At 43.9% G+C, this 22,371-nt stretch overlaps 1 protein-coding gene across 1 annotated transcript; it reads right to left on the bottom strand.

Annotated features, from left to right (window-relative positions):
• Positions 1-178: 178 nt before the first annotated feature.
• On the bottom strand, positions 179-22,343 carry LOC145346384 (interferon-induced, double-stranded RNA-activated protein kinase-like). Its single transcript, XM_080193544.1, has 7 exons — positions 22,201-22,343; positions 19,945-20,052; positions 13,667-13,838; positions 13,215-13,355; positions 10,692-10,799; positions 8,929-8,991; positions 179-660 (listed from the first exon to the last, which is right to left on the bottom strand). Exons 1-7 carry the CDS (start codon positions 22,341-22,343, stop codon positions 544-546), a joined length of 852 nt encoding a protein of 283 aa, XP_080049670.1. The 3' UTR covers positions 179-543.
• Between the last annotated feature and the right edge of the window lie 28 nt (positions 22,344-22,371).

Below are 22,371 nucleotides of genomic sequence, written 5' to 3'. Positions count from 1 at the left end.
ACTAGCCTGCTCCAAAAAATAACAGTGCTTAATAGCAGCAATAACCACATCCCTTAAAGATGCATAAAAATGGGTGGTAAATAACTGTGGAAGGTGGGACTAGGACGTTACCTACTATTGAACTGTATATAACTAACTTTTATCTGTTTGAGAGAGATATGTTTTTATTTGAAAAAAAAGATGTTTTGATACAAAAAACAGAAAATGCTGGAAAATCTCAGCTGGTTTCAAGGCATCTGTGCAGAGAGAACAGAGTGAACATTCTGAATCTGGATGACACTTTGTCAGAACTGTAAAGGTAAAGATTGCGAGTTTGGAAGTTGTGGTCTAAGTAGCCTTGGATTTTAAACAAATCAATGAAAATCCCTTTAGGGAATCAGAGTTCTCTGATTTTTGAGGAGTCTGGATAAAGTAGAAGCAAGTAGGTTCCTGAGCACAGGCTGTGAATATGGAAGCATGAGATGCTTCTTAAATTTCTATTCCATTTATTTTCCAAGTGCATAGTGTTCTCTTGCTTGAAGCTGAACAGCAGCAGTTCCACCTTTAGCAAGAAGCAACCCAAATTCTTTCAGGAATTAAATTCTGAATGAAGTTCTGAACTTGAAGAGCATCAGGCCTTTTCACCGGGTCAGCATTCAGCATGGTGTTTAACTGTTCGGCCTGCAAGAAAGCAGAACAAACACATACAGATTTAACAATAGCATGTAACTACGAGAAGCAGCACAACATTTGAAAACCAATGCTCCTAGTCAGTGGATAATTATCAAGAGCAGTTCCTGGGGCAATTTTGATACCATGGTAGGTTGGATAAAGTCATGATGTGGATGTGCCGGCGTTGGACTGGGGTAAACACAGTAAAAAGTCTGACAACACTAGGTTTTAGTCCAACCGATTTATTTGATAGTAAACTCACAAGGTGAGTTTACTATCAAATAAATCGGTTGGACTAAAACCTGGTGTTGTCAGACTTTTTACCAGGTTGGATAAAGCACAGGGTAGTAATGATGTACGGTTTGCTCAATGTCTAAGTTGAAAGTGTAACATTAATATATCAAGTGCACAACCTAACTGAATGCTTGCTGGACCTTTTTACATTGTGAAATATGACAATCATATGAAGAAGGCCTATGATAGTGATAGGCCATTTTTGAGTCACCAAGCTGTAACTAGTGGGCTAATGCATGAAACAGTGCTTGGGCCTCAGCTGTTTGTAATTGTTCAAAATGAATTTGTTGAGGGGACCAAACACAATACTTGCTAATGATACAAAGTTGGGTAGCAGTACAAAGAGAGCTGGAAAGAGAGTGCAGCGAGGCTGAAAAGAGACATCAGATTAAATGGGTAGGCAAGGAACTGGCAGATAGAATTTGATATAAAGAATTATGAAGTTATCCACCTTGGAAAGAAAACATTTTTAACTGGTAAGAGACTATGAAATGTTTGAACATAAGAACATAAGAAATAGGAGCAGGCGTAGGCCATCGAGCCCTTTGAGCCTGCCCCGGCATTCAATAAGATCATGGCTGATCTGAAGTGGATCAGCTCCACTTTCCCGCTTTCTCCCCATAACCCTTAATTCACCTATCTATCAGAAACCCATCTATCCATGACTTAAATATATTCAGCAAGGTAGCCTCCACCACTTCAATGGGCAGAGAATTCCAGAGATTCACCACCCTTTGAGTGAAGAAATTCCTCCTCAACTCCGATCTAAACTGCTCCCCCCTTATCTTGAGGCTGTGCCCTCTAGTCCTGCTATCCTTTCTAAGCAGGAAGAATCTCTCTACCTCTACCCTATCTATCCCCTTCATTATCTTATACGTCTCTATAAGATCCCCCCTCAGCCTTCTAAACTCTAACGAGTACAGACCCAGTCTATTCAGTCTCTCTTCATAGGCTAGCCCCCTCATCTCCGGTATCAGCCTAGTGAACCTTCTCTGCACTCCCTCCAAGGCCAAAATATCTTTGCGTAAGTACGGCGACCAAAACTGCACACAGTACTCCAGCTGCGGCCTCACCAATGCCCTATACAGCCGCAGCAAGACCTCCCTACTTTTATATTCAATCCCCCTCGCTATGAAGGCCAGCATCCCATTAGCCTTCCTGACCACCTGCTGCACCTGCAGGTTGGGTTTTTGCGACTCATGCACAAGGACCCCGAGGTCCCTCTGCACCGTCGCCTGCTGCAGTTTTTCGCCACGTAAGTAATAGTCCTTCCTACCATTATTCCTACCAAAGTGGACCACCTCGCACTTACCAACATTAAATTCCATTTGCCATTTCCTGGCCCATTCGCCCAGCCTATCTAGATCCTTCTGCAGACTCTCCACACCCTCCGCGCAATTTGCCGTTCCACCAATCTTGGTGTCATCAGCAAATTTCGACACCATACACTCGGTTCCCTCCTCCAGATCATCTATATAAATGGTAAATAGCAGAGGCCCCAGCACCGACCCCTGGGGCACTCTACTAGTCACCAACCGCCAATCCGAATAGCACCCATTGACCCCCACTCTCTGCCTCCTATTTGACAACCAATCCTCTATCCACGCTAACACCCTACCCCCAACTCCATGCCCCCTTACCTTCTGCAATAACCTCTTGTGAGGTACCTTGTCAAACGCCTTCTGAAAATCAAGAAAGACCACATCCACCGGCTCTCCTCTATCCACCGCCCTAGACACATCCTCATAGAACTCCAATAAATTTGTCAGACACGACTTCCCCTTAACGAAACCGTGCTGCGTCTGCTCTATCAAGCAATTCCCCTCAAGATGCCTCGCTGGCCTCTCCAGCAGGAATAAGCCCTGCCCATTGATTTTTTGCATGATTCATGCTGAGGCACTCAGCAGTGCACAGAATATGGGAGATTCAATTTGAAACCCCTGCTGACAAAAACCAGCTGGATTTACTCCAGGTTGTATGCAAATTCGACACCTAATTTTTTTTGGGAGAATCCCTCCACATTTTGCCTTGTGGCCTAGCCTGAATAAAGAAGCAAGAACCATGTTAAGCCAGTAGGAACGCAGTAGTAATTGGGGACAGTGGGGTGAAGGGTATTGACACTGTCCTTTGTCACAATGACAAAGTGCACAGAAGGGTGTGTTGTCTGCCTGGTGCTCGGGTCCAGGATGTCGCAGCTGGGCTGCAGAGGAACCTGGAGTGGGAGGGTGAGAATCCAGTCGTTGTGGTACATGTGGGTGCCAACGACGTAGGCAAAGTGCAGACTGAGGATCTGGGGAGGGAGTATGAGAAGCTGGGAATGGAATTAAAAAGTAGAACCGACAAGGTGGTCATCTCTGGGCTACTGCCTGAACCGAGTGCAGACGGGCGTAGGGTTGACAGGATTAAGGAAGTGAATGGGTGGCTCAGAGATTGGTGTGGGAGGAATGGGTTTGAATTTATGGGGCATTGGCACCAGTATTGGGGTAGGTGGGACCTGTTCGGGCGGGATGGGGTTGGTCTGAACCGTGCTGGGACCAGAGTGCTGGCGAATCGAGTAAAGAGGACTGTAGACAGGGCTTTAAACTAATTAGGGGGGGGAGGGTGCGAGGGTAGGTGACGTTACGAGGTCTAAAGTTAAGGAGAGGGTACAGGTAAGGGAAGAGGCCGAGGATGTCCCAATAATAGAGGGAGTAGGGGGCGTGAGTACGGTTGGTGGAGTTACGGCAAATAGGGTCCAGGTGAAGGCTGGGATGAAAGCGCTGTATCTGAATGCACGAAGCATTCGGAATAAAGTGGATGAGCTGGTGGCGCAGATCAACACAAATGGATATGATCTGGTGGCCATTACAGAGACGTGGCTGCAAGGTGACAGGGACTGGGAGCTGAATGTCCAAGGGTATCAAGTATTTAGGAAGGATAGGCAGGAGGAAAGAGGGGGGGGGCGTAGCTCTGCTGATTAAGGATAGCATCAAGGTGGTAGCAAGGGATGATATTGGAGCCAAGGAGCAGAACGTGGAATCGTTGTGGGTGGAGATTAGGAACAGCAAAGGGAGGAAGACGCTGGTGGGTGTCGTCTATAGGCCCCCGAATAATGATCTGGAGGTGGGGCGGGCTGTTAACGCGCAAATAAGTGCGGCGTGCAGGAATGGGACGGCCGTAGTTATGGGGGATTTCAATCTGCGTATTGATTGGTCGACCCATGTTGGACACGGTGGGCTCGAGGAGGAGTTCTTGGAATGCTGCCGGGATAATTTCCTTGAACAGTGTGTGTTGGAGCCGACGAGGGAGCGAGCTATCTTGGATCTGGTGCTATGTAATGAGGCGGGTAGAATTAGGGACCTTGCGGTGAAGGATCCTCTTGGAGAGAGTGATCATTGTATGGTGGAGTTTCTGGTGCAGATGGAGGAGGAGAAAGTGGGTTCCCGGACACGCGTCCTTTGTTTGAATAGAGGGGAGTACGGTAGGATGAGAGAAGAATTGGCGAATGTGGACTGGGGGAGTGCATTGGAGGGAGGGTCTGCTGAGGAGCAGTGGAGGATCTTTAAGGAGATCTTTCTTGGTGCTCAGCAGAAATTTATTCCGATGGTCAAAAAGGACTGTAGGAGGAGAGGTAATAAGCCGTGGATAACGAAGGAGGTGAAGGAAAGTGTTAAATTAAAAGCGGAGGAATTTAGAGTAGCTAAGAGTAGTGGGCGAGAAGAGGATTGGGAGAGGTTTAAATGTCAACAAAGATTGACAAAGAAGTTGATAAAGGAGGGTAGGAGAAACTATGAAGCTGGGCTAGCGCTTAATATAAAAAAGGATAGCAAGAGTTTTTATAAATATATAAAAAGGAAGAGGCTGCCTAGGGTGAACGTTGGTCCTTTAGAGGATGAGAAAGGGGACCTAGTGGTAGGGGATGGGGATATGGCTAAGGTATTGAATAACTTTTTTGTTTCTGTCTTCACGGAGGAGGACGTGAATAATTTGCCGGGTGTTAGCGATGGAAAGGTGGTAGGACTGGAGGGTCTTAATGACATTACTGTTACTAGAGAGGCGGTGCTCGACAGACTGGAGGGGCTGATTGTGGACAAGTCCCCAGGACCGGATGGAATGCATCCGAGGGTTCTGAAAGAAATGGCGGAGGTTATAGTGGATGCATTGGTGGTTATTTTCCAGACGTCGCTGGATTCCGGGGAAGTGCTGGAAGATTGGAAAACGGCTAATGTTACGCCGTTGTTTAAGAAGGGTGCCAGGCAAAAGGCAGGGAATTATAGGCTGGTTAGTTTAACGTCTGTGGTAGGTAAAATGTTAGAATCCGTCATTAAGGAGGAAATTGCGAGGCATCTTGAAGGCAATTGCTTGATAGAGCAGACACAGCACGGTTTCATTAAAGGGAAGTCGTGTCTGACAAATTTACTGGAGTTCTATGAGGATGTGTCTAGGGCGGTCGATAGAGGAGAGCCGGTGGATGTGGTCTTTCTGGATTTTCAGAAGGCGTTTGACAAAGTACCTCATAAGAGGTTATTGCAGAAGGTCAGGGGACTTGGAGTTGGGGGTAGGTTGTTAGCGTGGATAGAGGATTGGTTGTCAAATAGGAGGCAGAGAGTGGGGGTCAACGGGTGCTATTCGGATTGGCGGATGGTGACTAGTGGAGTGCCCCAGGGGTCGGTGCTGGGGCCTCAGCTTTTTACCATTTATATAGATGATCTGGAGGAGGGAACCGAGTGTAGGGTGTCGAAATTTGCGGATGACACCAAGATTGGGGGAACGGCAAATTGTGCGGAGGGTGTGGAGAGCTTGCAGAAGGATCTAGATAGGCTGGGCGAATGGGCCAGGAAATGGCAAATGGAATTTAATGTTGGCAAGTGTGAGGTGGTCCACTTTGGTAGGAAGAATGGTAGGAAGGACTATTACTTACGGGGCGAAAAACTGCAGCAGGCGACGGTGCAGAGGGACCTCGGGGTCCTTGTGGCATGAGTCGCAAAAACCCAGCTTGCAGGTGCAGCAGGTGGTCAGGAAGGCGAATGGGATGCTGGACTTCATAGCGAAGGGGATTGAATATAAAAGTAGGGAGGTCTTGCTGCAGCTGTATAGGGCATTGGTGAGGCCGCAGCTGGAGTACTGTGTGCAGTTTTGGGCGCCGCACCTGCGCAAAGATATTTTGGCCTTGGAGGGAGTGCAGAGGAGGTTTACTAGGCTGATACCGGAGTTGAGGGGGTTGAACTATGAGGAGAGGCTGAATAAACTAGGCTTGTACTCGTTGGAGTTTAGAAGAATGAGGGGAGATCTCATTGAGACGTATAAGATGATGAATGGGATGGATAGAATAGAGGTGGAGAGACTCTTCCCACTGAAAAAAGACAGTAGGACTAGGGGGCACAGCCTCAAGATAAAGGGGGGGCGGTTTAGAACAGAGTTGAGGAGGAACTTCTTCACTCAAAGGGTGGTGAATCTCTGGAATTCTCTACCCATTGAAGTGGTGGAGGCTGCCTCGCTAAATATTTTCAAGAAGCGGGTTGATGGGTTTTTGATAAGAGAGGGGATTAAGGGTTATGGGGAGAGGGCCGGAAAGTGGAACTGAGCCACGACAGATCAGCCATGATCTTATTGAATGGCGGGGCAGGCTCGAAGGGCCAGATGGCCTACTCCTGCTCCTATTTCTTATGTTCTTATGTTCTTATGTTCTTAAAGTTGCTGCATAACTTTGTTAAGTATTACATTTCATTGCTTAATAAATGTTTCCGAAGTTACATCATTAGATTGCCTCCTGTTGTTTAAAGTCTCAAAAGAACAATTTAACATTAAGTGTGTGCAGACTCACAGATTTGGAGGTTAGACACCTCCAAAAATAAACAGCCCCAATCTCAAAATAAGAGGGCCGCCATTTGAGACTGAGATGAAGAGAAATATCTTCATTCAAAGGATGAGGCTCTATGGGATTTTCTTGCCAAGACAACATACAAATACACATACATGTAAACTTACAAACTACAAAGAACAAAGAGAACAAAGAACAAAAACAGCCCGGGAAACAGGCCCTTCGGCCCAATGAGCCTGTGCCGCCATCTCAACACCACCAGTCCCCCTCTCCACCTACAACCCCTTTCTAATGTTTTATGGCCATCCAGATTGAGGGAAACTGATTTAGGGACAATTTATTACTGCCAATCAGCCTAACAGCACATCTTTGGGGTGTGGGAGGAAACCGGAGCACCCGGAGAAAACACACACAAGCACGGGGAGAATGCGCAAACTCCCACAGACACCGGCCCAAATCTATGTATCTGCACAGCAAACAGTGATAGTCACTGAGCTGTTGTCTTGCCCAGTATCTGGTCCAGTTTAGGCACACACTAACGACATGAAGCACTAGGCCAATCTCGAACAACCAAGAGCAGCCCAAGTACGACCCATCGCGTGTATGCCCCTCGTTGGACACAAGGCGGACCGACTTAAAACCTGTGAGTGAAAAAAAAAATTAGTGGCAGGATTAGACCATTTGGCTCCTCGAGCTTGTTCCTCCATTCAATAAAATCATGGATGATCTAATTTTAACCTCAACTTCACATTCTTGCCTAACCCTGACCTTTCACCACCTTGCTTATCAAAAATCTATCTATTTCTGCCATAAAGATTCTGCCTCAATCACCTTTCTAAGAAACAAAGTTTGAAGTCTCACAACCGTCTGAGACATATTTTTCCTCATCTCAGTCTTAAATGACCAACCTCTTATTTTAAACATTAGCCCCAAGTTCTAGACTCACCCACAGGAGGAAACATCCTTTCTACATCCAACCCTCTCAAATCCCTTCAGGACCTTATGGGCCAGATTCTCTGACCTTGCCTGCAGCTGTGATTCCTCGGTCCCACTGAACGAAGATTTGACTGAGTGCCAAATTCTCTGTTCTCGTTGGCAGTGGCGGTGGGGCATGAATGGCTGGAAAATTCCGGCCTCTTGTGTTTCAATCAAGTCATTGCTTACTCTTTTAAACTACAGCAGATATAAGCCTACCTGCCCAGTCTTTCCTCATAAGAAATCCCATCCATTCCACTTATTTCTCTAGGAAATCTCTGAACTTTTTCCAATGCATTTACATCTTTTTTTAAATAAGAAAACCAACACTTTGCACGGTACTCCAAATCTGGTCTCACCAATGACTGTACAACTGAAGCATAAATTCTACTTCTGTATTTCATTTCCCTTGTAATAACTGTGAACATTTTATTCATTTTACTTGCTACATCATGCTACATCTACATACTTTTTGTGATTCAAGCACTAGGACATCCAGATTCCTCTGTATCTCAGAGCTCTTCAATATCTCACCATTTAGATAATATGCTTCTTTATTCTTCCTGCTGAAATGGACAACATCACATTTTCCCACATTATACTCCATTTGCCAGATCTTTGCCCACTCACCAAACCTATCTATATCTTTCTGTAGCCTCCTTATATCTTCTTCACAATTTACATGTCACCAGCAAATTTAGCAACCATACCACTGGTCCTTTCATCAAAATAACTAACAAATATTGTAAACACTTTACACAGTACTCCAGTACTGATCTCTGTGGCACACCACTTATCAATCATGCCAACTAGAAAATCACCCATTTATGCCTACTCTCTGTTTCCTGATAGTTAGCCAATCTTTTATCCATTTCAACATGTTGCCCGCTACATTGCAAGCTTTTATTTTCTGCAATAATCTTTGATGCGGCAACTTATCAAATGGCTTTGGAACATCTAAGTAAAGTACATCCACTGGGTCCCCTTCATCCACAGCACCTATTACTTTTTCAGGGAACTCTAATAAAATGGTAAAATATGATTTCTCTTTCCAGAGCCATGGGCATAGTCCAGCCACACATATGCCAAAGCAAATAAAATAATTTCACAGCCATGAACCATTCTAAAATTATAGCCAGAAGTATCAATAATCATCACATGATAGGCCTTAGTTCAGCAAATTCAAAATTACATTTCAATCATCTTACCTCTTTGGGAAACTCTCTTGTAAATTCTGTGGGAAAGTTGCAAACTTTTGCTTCAGTCCATACCTGTTGATAAGAAAGTAGTTATTCTTGGTAGGATGTGAGTTAAACATTTGTCATCATTCTCAAAGGAAATAAATGCATTATTTCTCAGTGACGTAATGGATTTTAATCTTGGCGCTAAGGAGGGAGTTTTGCTGTCCCACCCGCCACAGGAATCATGGGAAAGGGGGATCATGCAAAGGCCCGTTAACCTCGGGTGGGATTTTCTGGTTTTGGGGCGAGCGCAGCTAGAAAATCCCACCCTAAGAAACAGTCCAGTCTACACCCGAAACCGTGCCCATGCTCATTCTGTTTAATCATTTGGAGAAGGACAGCCATTAACCATAAGAAGGGTCTTTTTCATTGTGATGAATGATATGTCCAGAAAGATCATTTACATTTTAATGACTTTGTCAATACTTGTCCAGACAGGAAGATTAGCTCAGTCTTATTGATCATTATATCTTGGTAGGAAAGAAAACATCACCCAACTTCTAAACTCCATTTTGTATTAAAGTGTCCATTCCAAGCTTATACTTTGTAAGTTTATATTATGTACGCAACAAGATCCAATCTGACTGTACTCACCCAATCCTGCACCCTGACCTAATTTGTACCAATCCTGAAAGTGGCAATGCAGGTGGAGAAGGTAGTCAAGAAGGCATACGGCATGCTTGCCTTCATCGACCGAGGCATTGAGTTTAAAGATTGCCAAGTCATGTTGCAGCTTTATAGAATCTTAGTTAGGCTGCACTTGGAATATCATGTTCAATTCTGGTCACCACACTACCAGAAGAATGTGGAGGCTTTGGAGAGGGTACAGAAAAGATTTACCAGGATGTTGCCTGGTATGGAGGGCATTAGCTATGAAGAGAGGCTGGAGAAACTTGGTTTGTTCTCACTGGAACGACAGAGGTTGAGGGGTGACCTGATAGAAGTCTACAACACTATGAGAGGCATGGACAAAGTGGATAGTCAGAAGCTTTTTCCGAGGGTGGAAGAGTCAATTACTTTGGGGCACAGGTTTAAGGTGCGAGGGCAAGGTTTAAAGGTGATGTATGAGGCAGATTTTTTACACAGAGGGTTGTGGATGCCTGGAACTAGTTGCTGGAGGAGATAGTAGAAGCGGATACCATAGTGACTTTTAAGGGGTATCTTGACAAATACATGAATAGGATGGGAATAGAGGGATATAGTCCCCGGAAGGGTAGAGGGTTTTAGTTTAGTTGGGCAGCATGGTCGGTGCAGGCTTGGAGGGTCAAAGGGCCTGTTCCGAATTTTCTTTGCTCTTTGTTCTTATCTATCACATCACCCACTCCAACCTAATGTTAAACCCAGATGCAATTTTATCAGTCCTCATTCAGACCTAATCGGTACCAAACCTTTCTTAATACTGAACTGAAACCCAATTTGTACCAGTTATCATTTAACACCACGTTCAGGAATACTAGTCCTCACCAGTTCTTACTAAATTGGACTAGTTGTCATCTGACATCACACCTAGACCCAAGCTAGTAGCTCCTGCTCGAAACTGTGTGCATGTCTGCTCTGTATAAACTCAGATTGGCAATATTCTGATATTCACACAGTATGCCAACACTCACCATAGAATGGGCACTTAGGTGAGGTTGCTAAAGACTTTGCATCTTGAGGGAGAAAGGGAGAACTAAGTAGCAGAAAGCCTTTTCTCTTTTATTCAGTCCATATTATTGATTACATCTTACCTTCTGCTTCTCATGATTTGTTCCAAGTTGTAAGATAGGTGACATAAGTTCAAATAATATAAGACCCAAGGAATAGATATCCACTTTGTGATTGTATTTTTCAGACATCTACAATCAAAATTTAAAAAAAGATCTACTTTAGAACTACAACACAACGAGTGAAAAATTGGAACTAAAAAGTCCAGTGCAGACAATACTCCTTGTCCTGTTGGTCCCATTCCTTAATAATTCGACTTGAATGCACAAGCAAAACATGTTTTAATGTCGGTAATGTGTGGAACAGGTGGTGACTACTTAGTGAGTTGAGTTTCTGTCATGAAAAGGAAGTTCACCAAGATGCTTACAGAGGAGATGTCAGGGGTAAGTTTTTCACTCAGAGGGTGGTGAGTGAGTGGAATCAGCTGCAGTCGGGGGTGGTAGAGGCAAACTCGCTGGGGTCTTTTAAAAGACTTCTGGATGAGTACATGGGAATTAATGGGATTGACAGTTATAGATAGTTCTATGGCCTGGTAGGTATGGATATGATCAGCGCAACTTGTGGGCTGAAGGGCCTGTTTGTGCTGTAGTGTTCTATGTTCTATGTTCTATGCTTAACAGTCTCCAAAGTAAGTGACAAACAAAACTAAACTTTGAGAGTTGCTATTTGTCCAATGCAGAGTGCACATTCTCTTCTGTAACGATGCATCCTACTTACCAAAGTGGCATGGTGGTGATCTTATGTACTGGACCTGTAATCCATGGGTCCAGAGTAATGTTTTGGGGACATTGGTTCAAATCCCACCATGACAGCTGGTAGAATTAGGTTCACTGATAAAATCTGGCTTGGAAGCTTACCTCAGTAATGAAGACCATGAAATTATCTTTAGTTGTCATTAAACTATTGCAGGTTCTGGATGCCGCATTCCTGAAGCTGACCGGCCCTGCCCCCGACCACCCGGGTTTCAATGGCCTCCGTTCCCAGCGGTGAGGCCATCACATCTGGTCCCCATTGGTGGGGACCAAACGTGATCCTCGCTAGTGAGGACCTTGACCAGCGAGCAGATAAGGGCAAGTGAGCATGGATGATTGTGCTCTTCATGGGCAAAAATTTCACCAGCAAATCAGTGCCAGTAACATCGCAAGAGGTGAAAAGTCAGGCACGATCCCAATTTTTTGCCTTTCACCCAATTTTACTGGCTCACCACGCTGATTGACCAGCGAGACAAGATCGTGCCCTTAACTTCTATCACCTAGAACAAAGACAACAGGTATACGAGAACACCACCACCAGCAGGGTCCCCTCCAATTCACACACCATCCTAATGTGGAAAAATATTGTACCATTCCTTCATTCACAGTTGCTGGGTCAAATCCTGGCATTCCCTTTCCCCAGCAGCAGTGTGGGAGTACATGACTGTAATCGTTCAAGACCGCAGGTCATCATTATCTTCTCATGTGTAATTGGAGATGGAAAATAAATGTTGATTTTCCTGGCAATGTGCATGTCCCACAACAAATAAATAAAACCCTAAACTTTGAATATGCCAACCTACAGATAAAAATCAAACTTATGTAAATGGGACATGACACTCGAAGAAAACAACATAATTCCAAACTGGGCAAACAGATGGCAGGATCATTCACCTGCTATAACCACAGTGGAAAATTGGTACAAAGCATTACTCGTCCAACAAAATTACTACTCACCACTGTGCACTATATATTGTATGGTATTGGGTGGGATTTGATGGCCTCGCTCATCCCAAAACCATAAAATCCCACACAAGGTCAACAGACCTTTCCATTGTCCGATTCTCACCTGCTCCGACTCCCATGGTCAGCGAGGAGGTAAAATTCTGGCCATTAAATCCATATGGATGTTCTCAGGGCCTGCTATAATGTTTTGCTGAAAATTGCAGAAGCAGCAATGATCAATATGGAGCTGGTGTAATGCCTGTCCTACATCAACCTATATGTAAACTCTACATTGGATTTCTTTTTTTTATTCATTTGTGGGACATGGGCGTTGCTGGCTGGCCAGCATTTATTACCCATCCCTAGTTGCCCTTGAACTGAGTAGTTTGCTAGGTCATTTCAGAGCACAGTTGAGAGTCAACCACATTGCTGTAGCTCTAGAGTTACATGCAGGCCAGCAAGGACAGCAGATTTCCTTTCCTGAAGGGCATTATTGAACCAGGTGGATTTTTTCCATCTGGTTTCATGGTCATCAATCAGTAGATTCTAAGTTCCAGATTTTTTTTGTTGAATTCAAATTCCACCATCTGCCGTGGCTGGATTTGAACCTGGGTCCCCAGAACATTAACTGAGTTTCTGGATTAATATTCTAGCAATAATACCACTAGGCCAGTGCCCGAGTAGCTTACTTTAGAAACACTTAACCATGGTGTGAGCATAACAACCAGAGAGCAAATAAAAAAGCATTGAAGGAACATTCTTTGGATATCTTGATTCTCTATATGTGAAGAACAGCCCAAATCTCTAACATGCCTGGCCAATCTTAACAAGTAGACATTTCCAAAGTACCTGTTCTGGTGCCATGTATAAACGGGTTCCAGTTTCTGGTGACCGACAAAACTGATCAGACCCGTCCCTCTTCCAGGATGTAACAAGCCCGAAGTCTCCAATCTTGATGTTTCCGTCTGATGCAAAGAAGATATTGGCAGGCTTTTGGGAAAGAAGAGGAATATAAATATGGAGGTATCAGGTCAGGAAAGTCTGATCAAGAACATTAGAGCAGGAACAGCAGATCGAGAATATCAAATTAAGAATGTCTGGTCAAGAACATTGGAAGAGGGACATCAGATCAAAAAACACTTTTCCCAATTTCCTCTTTTTTTGAAGGTGATAATCTCTGCCGGGTAAAGCTCTTAGGTCTGTTACACCTTCTTTGTTTATGAACAAGACCAATGAGTGAAGGCAGTAAATTGAACTATGAGCACTATGATGGTCTCATTACTAAACAGGGCAATTCTTACCTTCAAATCCCGATGGATGTAATTTTGACTGTGAATATAAGCCAAGCCAACACTAATCTGATAGATGATTTGATGTCGATTCCTTTCCAGTTCATTGACATCAATGTTTTTTAACCACTTCTTGAGTGAGCTCTTGCACAACTCCATTTGAATGCAGAGATATTTAACCTTCCTAATTAAAACAATGAAAATCATATTTTAATTGTAGAACCACAGAATGTAACAGCTCAGAAGGAATCCATTCAGCCCATCATATGTTGTTCTTTGAAAGAGCTAACCTTTTTTTATTCATTCGTGGGCCGTGGATGTCGTTGGCTGGCCACCACTTATTGATGTGGATATGCCGGCGTTGGACTGGGGTAAACACAGTAAAAAGTCTGACAACACCAGGTTTAAGTCCAAAGTTATCAAATAAAGTCCAAGTTATCAAATAAATCGGTTGGACTTAAACCTGGTGTTGTCAGACTTTTTACATCATTCATTGCCCATCCCTGTTTGCCCTTAGAAATAAGGACTCAGGATAATTTCAAAAAATGAAAGGAGTCAGTTTGAAGATTAGAATGAGTAAGAGAATTCAGCTGCTGATTCCATGGTTGAGTGTATCTGGGCTTGACGATGTGTTTGATATATGTTGACTCTTGGTGGAGAGAAATTGACATTGTCAATAAGCAGACTAAGCTGATAATCAAAGGATGGTGAGATGTGTAGAAACATGTGTCCACTGCACTGAATGACACTTGATGGCAAGAAGTCCTGGCTGGAGACAATACACATCTCTTTAACCTATGCTTAACCCTCTCTCGACTCACACTGTCTGTACCTTTAAGACTTGATTATTTGTAAAGACTCGCATTCCAACCATTATCTTGTAAATTGAGTTTGTGTCTATATATGCCTTGTTTGTGAACACAATTCCCTCTCACCTGATGAAGGGCAGTGCAGTACAGATTCAGGTTTGGGGATCTCAATATTCTTCACCTCAATCTGTTCCCTAGGCCGAGTTTGGGTCCGGGAATCATAATTGTCTGATAGATAGGATCTATGGGAGGAGCCCAGGCAGGTACATGCATTCGCCATAAACCATAGGAATTGGCTACATGTCTTTCAAAGACCACATATTCCAAGACATCTTTTGGCAGCCCTTCATTGCTGTACATCAGCCGATCAAATCATAAGAACATAAGAAATAGGAGCAGGAGTAGGCCATCTAGCCTTTCGAGCCTGCCCCGCCATTCAATAAGACCATGGCTGATCTGTCGTGTCTCAGTTCCGCATTCCCGCCCTCTCCCCATAACCCTTAATCCCCTTGCCTATCAAAAACCTATCAACCCGCATCTTAAATATATTTAGTGAGGCAGCCTCCACCACTTCAACGGGCAGATCATAGATTGCCAAAGCCTGCTGGATGTGAAAATGGACATTAACCTGGCCATACAATATCCCTTTGCTGACCATATCAGGGCATCGGATGATCAATTACTGGGGGGCATAGGTCTAAGGTGCGAGGGGCAAGGTTTAAAGCAGATGTACAAGGCAAGTTTTTTACACAGAGGGTGGTGGGTGCCTGGAACTCGCTGCTAGGGGAGGTAGTGGTATCAGGTACGATAGTGACTTTTAAGGGGTGTCTGGACAAATACATGAATAGGATAGGAATAGAGGGATATGGTTCCCGGAAGGGTCAGGGGTTTTAGTTCAGTTGGGCATCATGGTCAGTGCAGCTTGGAGGGCCAAAGGGCCTATTCCTGTGCTGTAATTTTCTTTGTTCTTTGGTCTTAGAAGGCAGCTGAGAGTCAACCACATTGCTGGAGTTACACGTAGGCCAGATCAGGTAAGGCTGGCAGATTTCCTTCCCTAAAGGATATTAGTAAACCAGATGGGTTTTTCTGACAATCAACAATGATTTCATGGCCATCAGCAGATACTTCTTTGCAGATTTGTTCTATTGAATTCAAATTCCACCATCTGCCGTGATATGATTCGAACCAGGGTTCCCAGAACATTAGCTGAGTTATCTGGATAGCGATAACACCACTAGGCCATCGTCTTCCTCCTAAATTAGTCCCACATCCTTTTACCTTCCTTAAATGAATCCCCATCGTTTATAGGGAAACGTATTCCACAATGAAGCCGTTTTCCACTATTGATAAAATTTTCTGAAGGAAGGCTTTCTAAAGAGGGCATATTTATTTACAGTTCTCTCAAAATAGGCAGTATAGATTCAAATTACTTTAATTGCTTCCAGTGATGAAGACTAATTTTCATGCTTAAACTCCAAGGACCATTCTATCCTCTTTGTGTGAACTCCTCCTTTCATTGAGATACAAAAGTATGTTAATCATCCCGAGTTGCCTGCATTCCTACCTCGAAGCAAGAACATAGTATTTATTTTTTATTCTTTCAAGGGATATGGGCATTGCTGACTTAGGCCAGCATTTGTTGCCCACCCCTACTTGCCCTTGAAAAGGTGCCAGTGAGCTGCTTTCTCGGAGCTGCACTCATCTTGTCAACTGTAATATATTCCATCACACTCCTGACTTTTTCTTGTCGGTGGTGGATAGACTTTGGCAAGTCAGGAGGTGAAGTCCCAGACTCTGACCTTTCCAGTAGCCACAGTATTTACATGACTGGTCCAGTTCAGTTTCTGGTCCATGGTAACCCCCAGGATGTGGATTGTGGGGGATTCAGCAATGTTAATACTATTGAATGTCAAGGGGAGATGGTCATTGTCTAGCTCTTGTGCGGCACAAACATTACTTGCCACTTATTAGCCCAAGGTGGAATAAAAATAGGAATATTGGAAAAGGCTATTTATCCCCTTGAGCTAGTTCCACTATTCTATTCAAATTAAATCATGACTGATTTGTACCTTTTAATCTTTGATTCATATCTCTTTGTAAACTTACCCAACATAATGATTAACGAACAGAAAGCAAAGAGTATGTGTTTTTCTGGTTGGTGATCAGTGACTAGTGGTGTGTCTCAGAGGTCAGTGTTGGGACCACAATTGTTTACGATTTACATTGATGATTTGGAATTGGGGACCAAGTGTAGTGTGTCAAAATTTGCAAATGTCACTAAGATGGGTGGCAGAGCAAAGTGTGCAGAGTACGCTGAAAATCTGCAAAGGGATGTAGATAGTCTAAGTGAGTGGGCGAGGGTTTGGCCGACGGAGTACAATGTTGGTAAATGTGAGGTCATCCATTTTGGTAGGAACAACAGCAAAATGGACTATTATTTAAACAGTAAAAAAATTGCAGCATGCTGCTGTGCAGAGGGACCTGGATGCTCTTGTGCAAAAATCACAGGGAGTTGGTTTGTAGGTGCAGCAGGTAATTAAGAAGGCAAATGGAATTTTGTCCTTCATTGCTAGAGGGATGGAGTTTAAAAACAACGAGATTATGTTGCAGCTGTATAAAATGCTGACGAGGCCACACCTGGAGTACTGTGTACAGTTTTGGTCTCCCTACTTGAGAAAGGATATACTGGCACTGGACGGGGTGCAGAGGAGATTCACTAGGTTGATTCCGGAGTTGAGAGGGTTGGCTTATGAGGAGAGACTGAGTAGACTAGGACGATACTTGTTGGAATTCAGAAAATGAGGGGAGATCTTATAGAAATGTATAAGATTATGAAGGGAGTAGATAAGATAAAAGCAGGGAAGTTGTTTACACTGGCGGGTGAAACTAGAATTAGGGGCATGGCCTCAAAATAAGGGGGAGCAGATTTAGGACTGAGTTGAGGAAGAACTTCACACAAAGGGTTGTGAATCTGAGGAATTCCCTGCCCAGTGAAACAGTTGAGGCTACCTCATTGAATGTTTTTAAGGCAAGGATAGATTTTTGAACAGTAAAGGAATTAAGGGTTATGATGAGCGGGTGGGTAAGCGGAGCTGAGTCAACGAAAAGATCAACCATGATCTTATTGAATGGGGGAGCAGGCTCATGGGCGCAGATGGCCAACTCCTGCTTCCAGTTCTTGTGTTCTTATGTTCTTTTAATTAATTAACCTTAGACTTGAGAGCTTCAATTGATCCATCACAAATACCAAATACTAAGTGAAATTGCTGAGAACCCAACAATGGTTTTCATCTACATAAAACATCCCCAAGCATTTTGCAGCAGCATTGTACACTCAACGTGGCCTCAAACCAAGCCACATAAGGAGATCAAAGCTTGGTAAAAAAGGTGGGTTTTAAAGGATGAAAGCAAGGTGGATAGGCAGACATATAGTTTAGAGTGGGGGGGAGATGGAGGAAGGGTATTCCAGAAGTTAGAGTTAAGACCACTGAAGATGCAGGTTTCAGTGGGGGAACAATTAATTAAAATCAGGATGCACTTAAGGCCAGAATTTGAGGAGTATAAATATCTCAGAAGGTTGTCGGTCTGGAAGAGATTACAGAGATAAGAAGGGGAGACGCCATGAAAGAATTTGAAAATTAAGTTAAGAATTTTAAAACCAAGATCTAAGTCAATAAGCTCAAGAGTGATAGGGGATTGGGATTTGGTGCAAATTGGGACAGAACCAGTGGAGAACAAAGAATAGTATAGTACGGGAACAGGCCCTTCAGCCCACCAAGTCTGCGTCGACACATGACACTGTGGCCAAACGGGCCACCTAAGATGGCGATTTACAAAGTACAGGACAGCTGTCCAAGTACAGAAACAGACAGGCTGCAGCCTTACATGACGGTGATAAACAGGCTGCAGCTCCAGACTGTAGAATACACAGGAAATAGGCCATTCCAAAGACAAAAATCACTCATACATATTTATCAGATGAAGAAGCACCTGCATCCCTTATTTGGGAGGGAGGTATGCAACCTACATGCCTCCAGCACCTACAGGCATGGCTGTTGGGTACGCACCCAGAGATTGGTGTGGCAGCACTTGACTGGACTCTATCGATCAGGATGATCAAACCCTGATTGATTGATTGGTAATAATCAAGAGACCATCCAAAAGGGCGCAAACCAATGAAAGATCAAGAGTGCTGCGCAATGGAAGAAACTCTCCCTCTCTCACAAATGACATGACCACAAGGACGAGGAAGAGACAGGAACAGACCAATGGTAACCACCACCAACAACTGCCACCACAAGAAAAGCCACTACACCAACAACGGAAGGAAGACCAGAGCCAGAGTATCAGATCTGAGGGCCACAAAGACCAACACACGGATAAAGGCCAATATCTTGTCAGTCACGTAAAAGTTTAGTCAAGTTCTCGTATTGGATGTGAACTTCAGTTTTTTATAAAACAACTTAGTAGTGACTGTGTAGTTAATTAACATTAATTGTGTGTGTGAATAAATATTACTATGTTAACAAGAAGTCGACTCTTTGTCCACCGTGTGAGGGTTAAAACATACTGTGTGGCAGGGACAGCGATGCCTTTCTAAACTAAAGTCCTTTTGTGTCAATGTGGTCCCTCTATTCGTTGCTATATCCTTCTACACGTGTGTCTGTCAAGAAAAGTTTTGGATGACCTCAATTTTATGGAGGGAAGAATCGGGGAGATCTATCAGGTCTGCATTGTAATAGCCATGTCTACGGGTAACAAAGGCATGAGTGGGGTTTTCAGCAGCAGTTAAGCTGAGACAATGGCAAAATCAAATGTTGTTATGGCAGCAGAAATAAGTGGTCTTCACAATGGCATGAATGTGAAATCAAAAGCAGCAGTAGAGCAGTTGAGAGTGGTGGTGGTCAGATAGAAGTGGGTGTCATCATCTTACATGTGAAAACAAATGATGTCCATGAGGAACAGTGACCATATAAAGGAGAAATAGGAGATGGTCAAGGATCGATCTCAGTCATTTATAGTCTTAGGTACAACCAAAAACTGGTAAGCACTTGGGAAAGCAACTTCAAGGCAGTGTGGATGTTTTGGAAGAATTAATGGTCTTTTGCCTCCACCATCTTAGCCAGAACACCATTCAATATTTTTGCCACTCTGACAGACAGAACAGAGGTTGAACAGAACAATCATTTGGAGAGGGCAGGGGGCGGAATTTTACCACCCCACCCGCCATGGTAATTGTAACAAGTGGGGAACAGACCATGCAAAGGTCTGTTGGTCTTGGGCAGGATTTTCCAGTTTTGGGGTGAGCGTGGCTGGAAAATTCCGCCCCTAGTGTTTTCAATACACGGTCTGCATGCTGAGCTGGGGATATATTTTAATAGGTGGATTGAGGGGTGTGTGTAAACCACTCCTGATTTTTCATATGATAACGACCATATTATAAAAACTCCACTAGCTAAATGGTTGTTGAACTCAACGTACCGTGATGAAGATGTGTCGATCCAGGAACTGTAGTAACGCACGATGTTTCGATGATGGAATTTTGCAAGTGTTTTGGCTTCCTTTTTTACTGTTTCTTCATCCAGATCCCTAAGTGCACAAGTGCATAACATCCCATTAATTCTATATCTTGCACAGCAGGCATGCACATAACTCAATTACTCTTTTTTATTCTTGGGATGTGGACATCACTAGTCCATCCCTATGTGTTCTTGAAGGGGCATTTTAAGAGTCAAGCACATTGCTATGGATATGGAGTCACATGTAGGCCAAACCACATAAGGATGGCAGATTTCCTTCCCGAAAGGGCATTAGTGAAGCAGTTGGGTCTTCATGGCAATCAACAATGGTTTCATGGTCATCATCAGACTTTTTTTAACTCCAGATTTTTAAATTTTAATTCAAATTTCACCATCTGTCCAGGTCCCAAGTGCTTTACCCTGGGGTGTTGCATTTCTCATCAACTGAGTGGCCTGCTAGTCCATTTCAGAGAGCACTAATGGGTCAACCACAGGCCACACCAGGTAAGGATAGCGGATTTCCTTCCCTAAAGGACATTAGTAAATGAGATCGGCTTTTACAACAACTGACAATGGTCACATGGTCATAATTAGATCTTTAATTCCTGATTTTTTTTATTGAATTCAAATTCCACCCCCTGCTATGGTGAAATTCAACCAGGGTCGCCAGGGCATTAAACTGTTCTCTTGCTTACTAGCCCAGTGACAATACCTCTGCACCATCCCTTCCCCTTAGAACAGGAGGTCCAGCCTCAAACAGCTGCTGGTCAATCGAAAGCCAGCAGCTCTCCAGTACCAGTAGCACCACCAGGATGAGTGGCCGGTGCTGGTACTATACTTGGGGATTCGGGGGCGTTCAGCACTGGATTGCAACTTTAAATGTTTGGAGGGTTAATAGGGAGAGGGCTGGGGCTTGAGGCCATTGGCAGAGGGAAACCTGGGATGTTACACTTTCAGGGTGCCCTTTAATGGGTCCAGGCGGCTCATTAAGAAGTGACCCTTCTGGCACATGAAATCTGCCAGGCCACTCCCACTGGCGGTTAAATCCTTGTGACAGTGGAATGAAACCTTACTTGGGCATCATCTTTCCTCTTTAGAGGCTCAATTGGCACACTGGCAGACAAGCTACCCAATATCAAATGTGCCAATGGTAAAATTATGCTCGGGACTTGGGGTGAGCATGTTGATAATGTGCAGGCTGCCCGCTGGATTCTATGTGTTCCCCCACCTTTAAATCCACTGGTGGAGGAACATAAAATCCAGCCCTTCTCTATTACCATCACATTCTCACAGCTAATGAGTATGTGGCTCAGAATCGAGAATGCAACAACCGAGCCACAACAGTGACTCCCAGTGATGATGTTAAAAGTGGAAATATGATGGCATTCTGCAAGCCTAACATCCTTCAATTCCTGTATAATTCGTGCTTGGCATGTGGGTGTCACTGGCAACGCTTGGTTAAAGTCCAACAGGTTTATTTGGAATAACGAGGTTTTGGAGTGCTGCTCCTTCCTCACCTGATGAAGGAGCGACACTCCAAAAGCTCGTGATCCCAAACAAACCTGTTGGACTTTAGCGTGGTGTTGTGAGACTTCTAACTGTGCCCACCCCAGTCCAATGCTTGCATCTCCACATCATGACTGGCAAGGCTTGTATTTATTCCCCACCGCCCCCCTGTTGCCCGGGAGAAGTTATTGGTGAACCTTCTTGTTAAATCAGGTGAAGGTGTTCCAACAGTTTGTTAATGAACGAGTTTCTGGATTTTGATCCGACAGACGATTTGGTTAGGGTGGACAGCTGCCCAGTTTCACATGGGACTGTACAATTTTAAGAGTGGCTGCTTTTGTAATTGTGATAATGGGAAGTCAAATGATATGGATCCTGTTATTGCTAAGTTTTTCTTTATTCACATATGGAATGTGGACATATGCTGGCTAGGCCCATCTCTCATTGCCCTCGAGAAGGTGATGGTGAGTTGCCATCTTGAAACACTGCAGTTCCTGAGTGTAGGTACACCCACAGTGCGGACAGGAGTGGACATGATTATCTGTAATAAACAGGTTGTTCCATGACACAATGTGTGAGACCAATCATTTTTACGTCTGCATCTATCTTGGGTACAACGCTAAAGCGCTCTCCTCTGTCTTGTTCCAGTAAGAAAACAAATTGACATGAATAGAATAATGTAATCTTTTCTAATCAGCAGAAGCAAACTTACTTCGTCATGTGCACACATTTGACAGCATATGTCTGATTGTCAATTTTGTGTTTCGCTTCGTAAACTGAACCAAACGATCCCTTTCCAATTATCTGGATCACATCAAAGGATTTCCTGTAACTGTAAATTAAAATATAGTACATTGCTGGTGCCAATAAATAAATTGAAGTA

The sequence above is a fragment of the Carcharhinus amblyrhynchos genome, chromosome 8, assembly GCF_965287045.1.
Source record: "Carcharhinus amblyrhynchos chromosome 8, sCarAmb.v2.hapA, whole genome shotgun sequence".
Classification (NCBI taxonomy): domain Eukaryota; kingdom Metazoa; phylum Chordata; class Chondrichthyes; order Carcharhiniformes; family Carcharhinidae; genus Carcharhinus; species Carcharhinus amblyrhynchos.
This window is presented reverse-complemented; position numbering and strand designations above follow the sequence as displayed.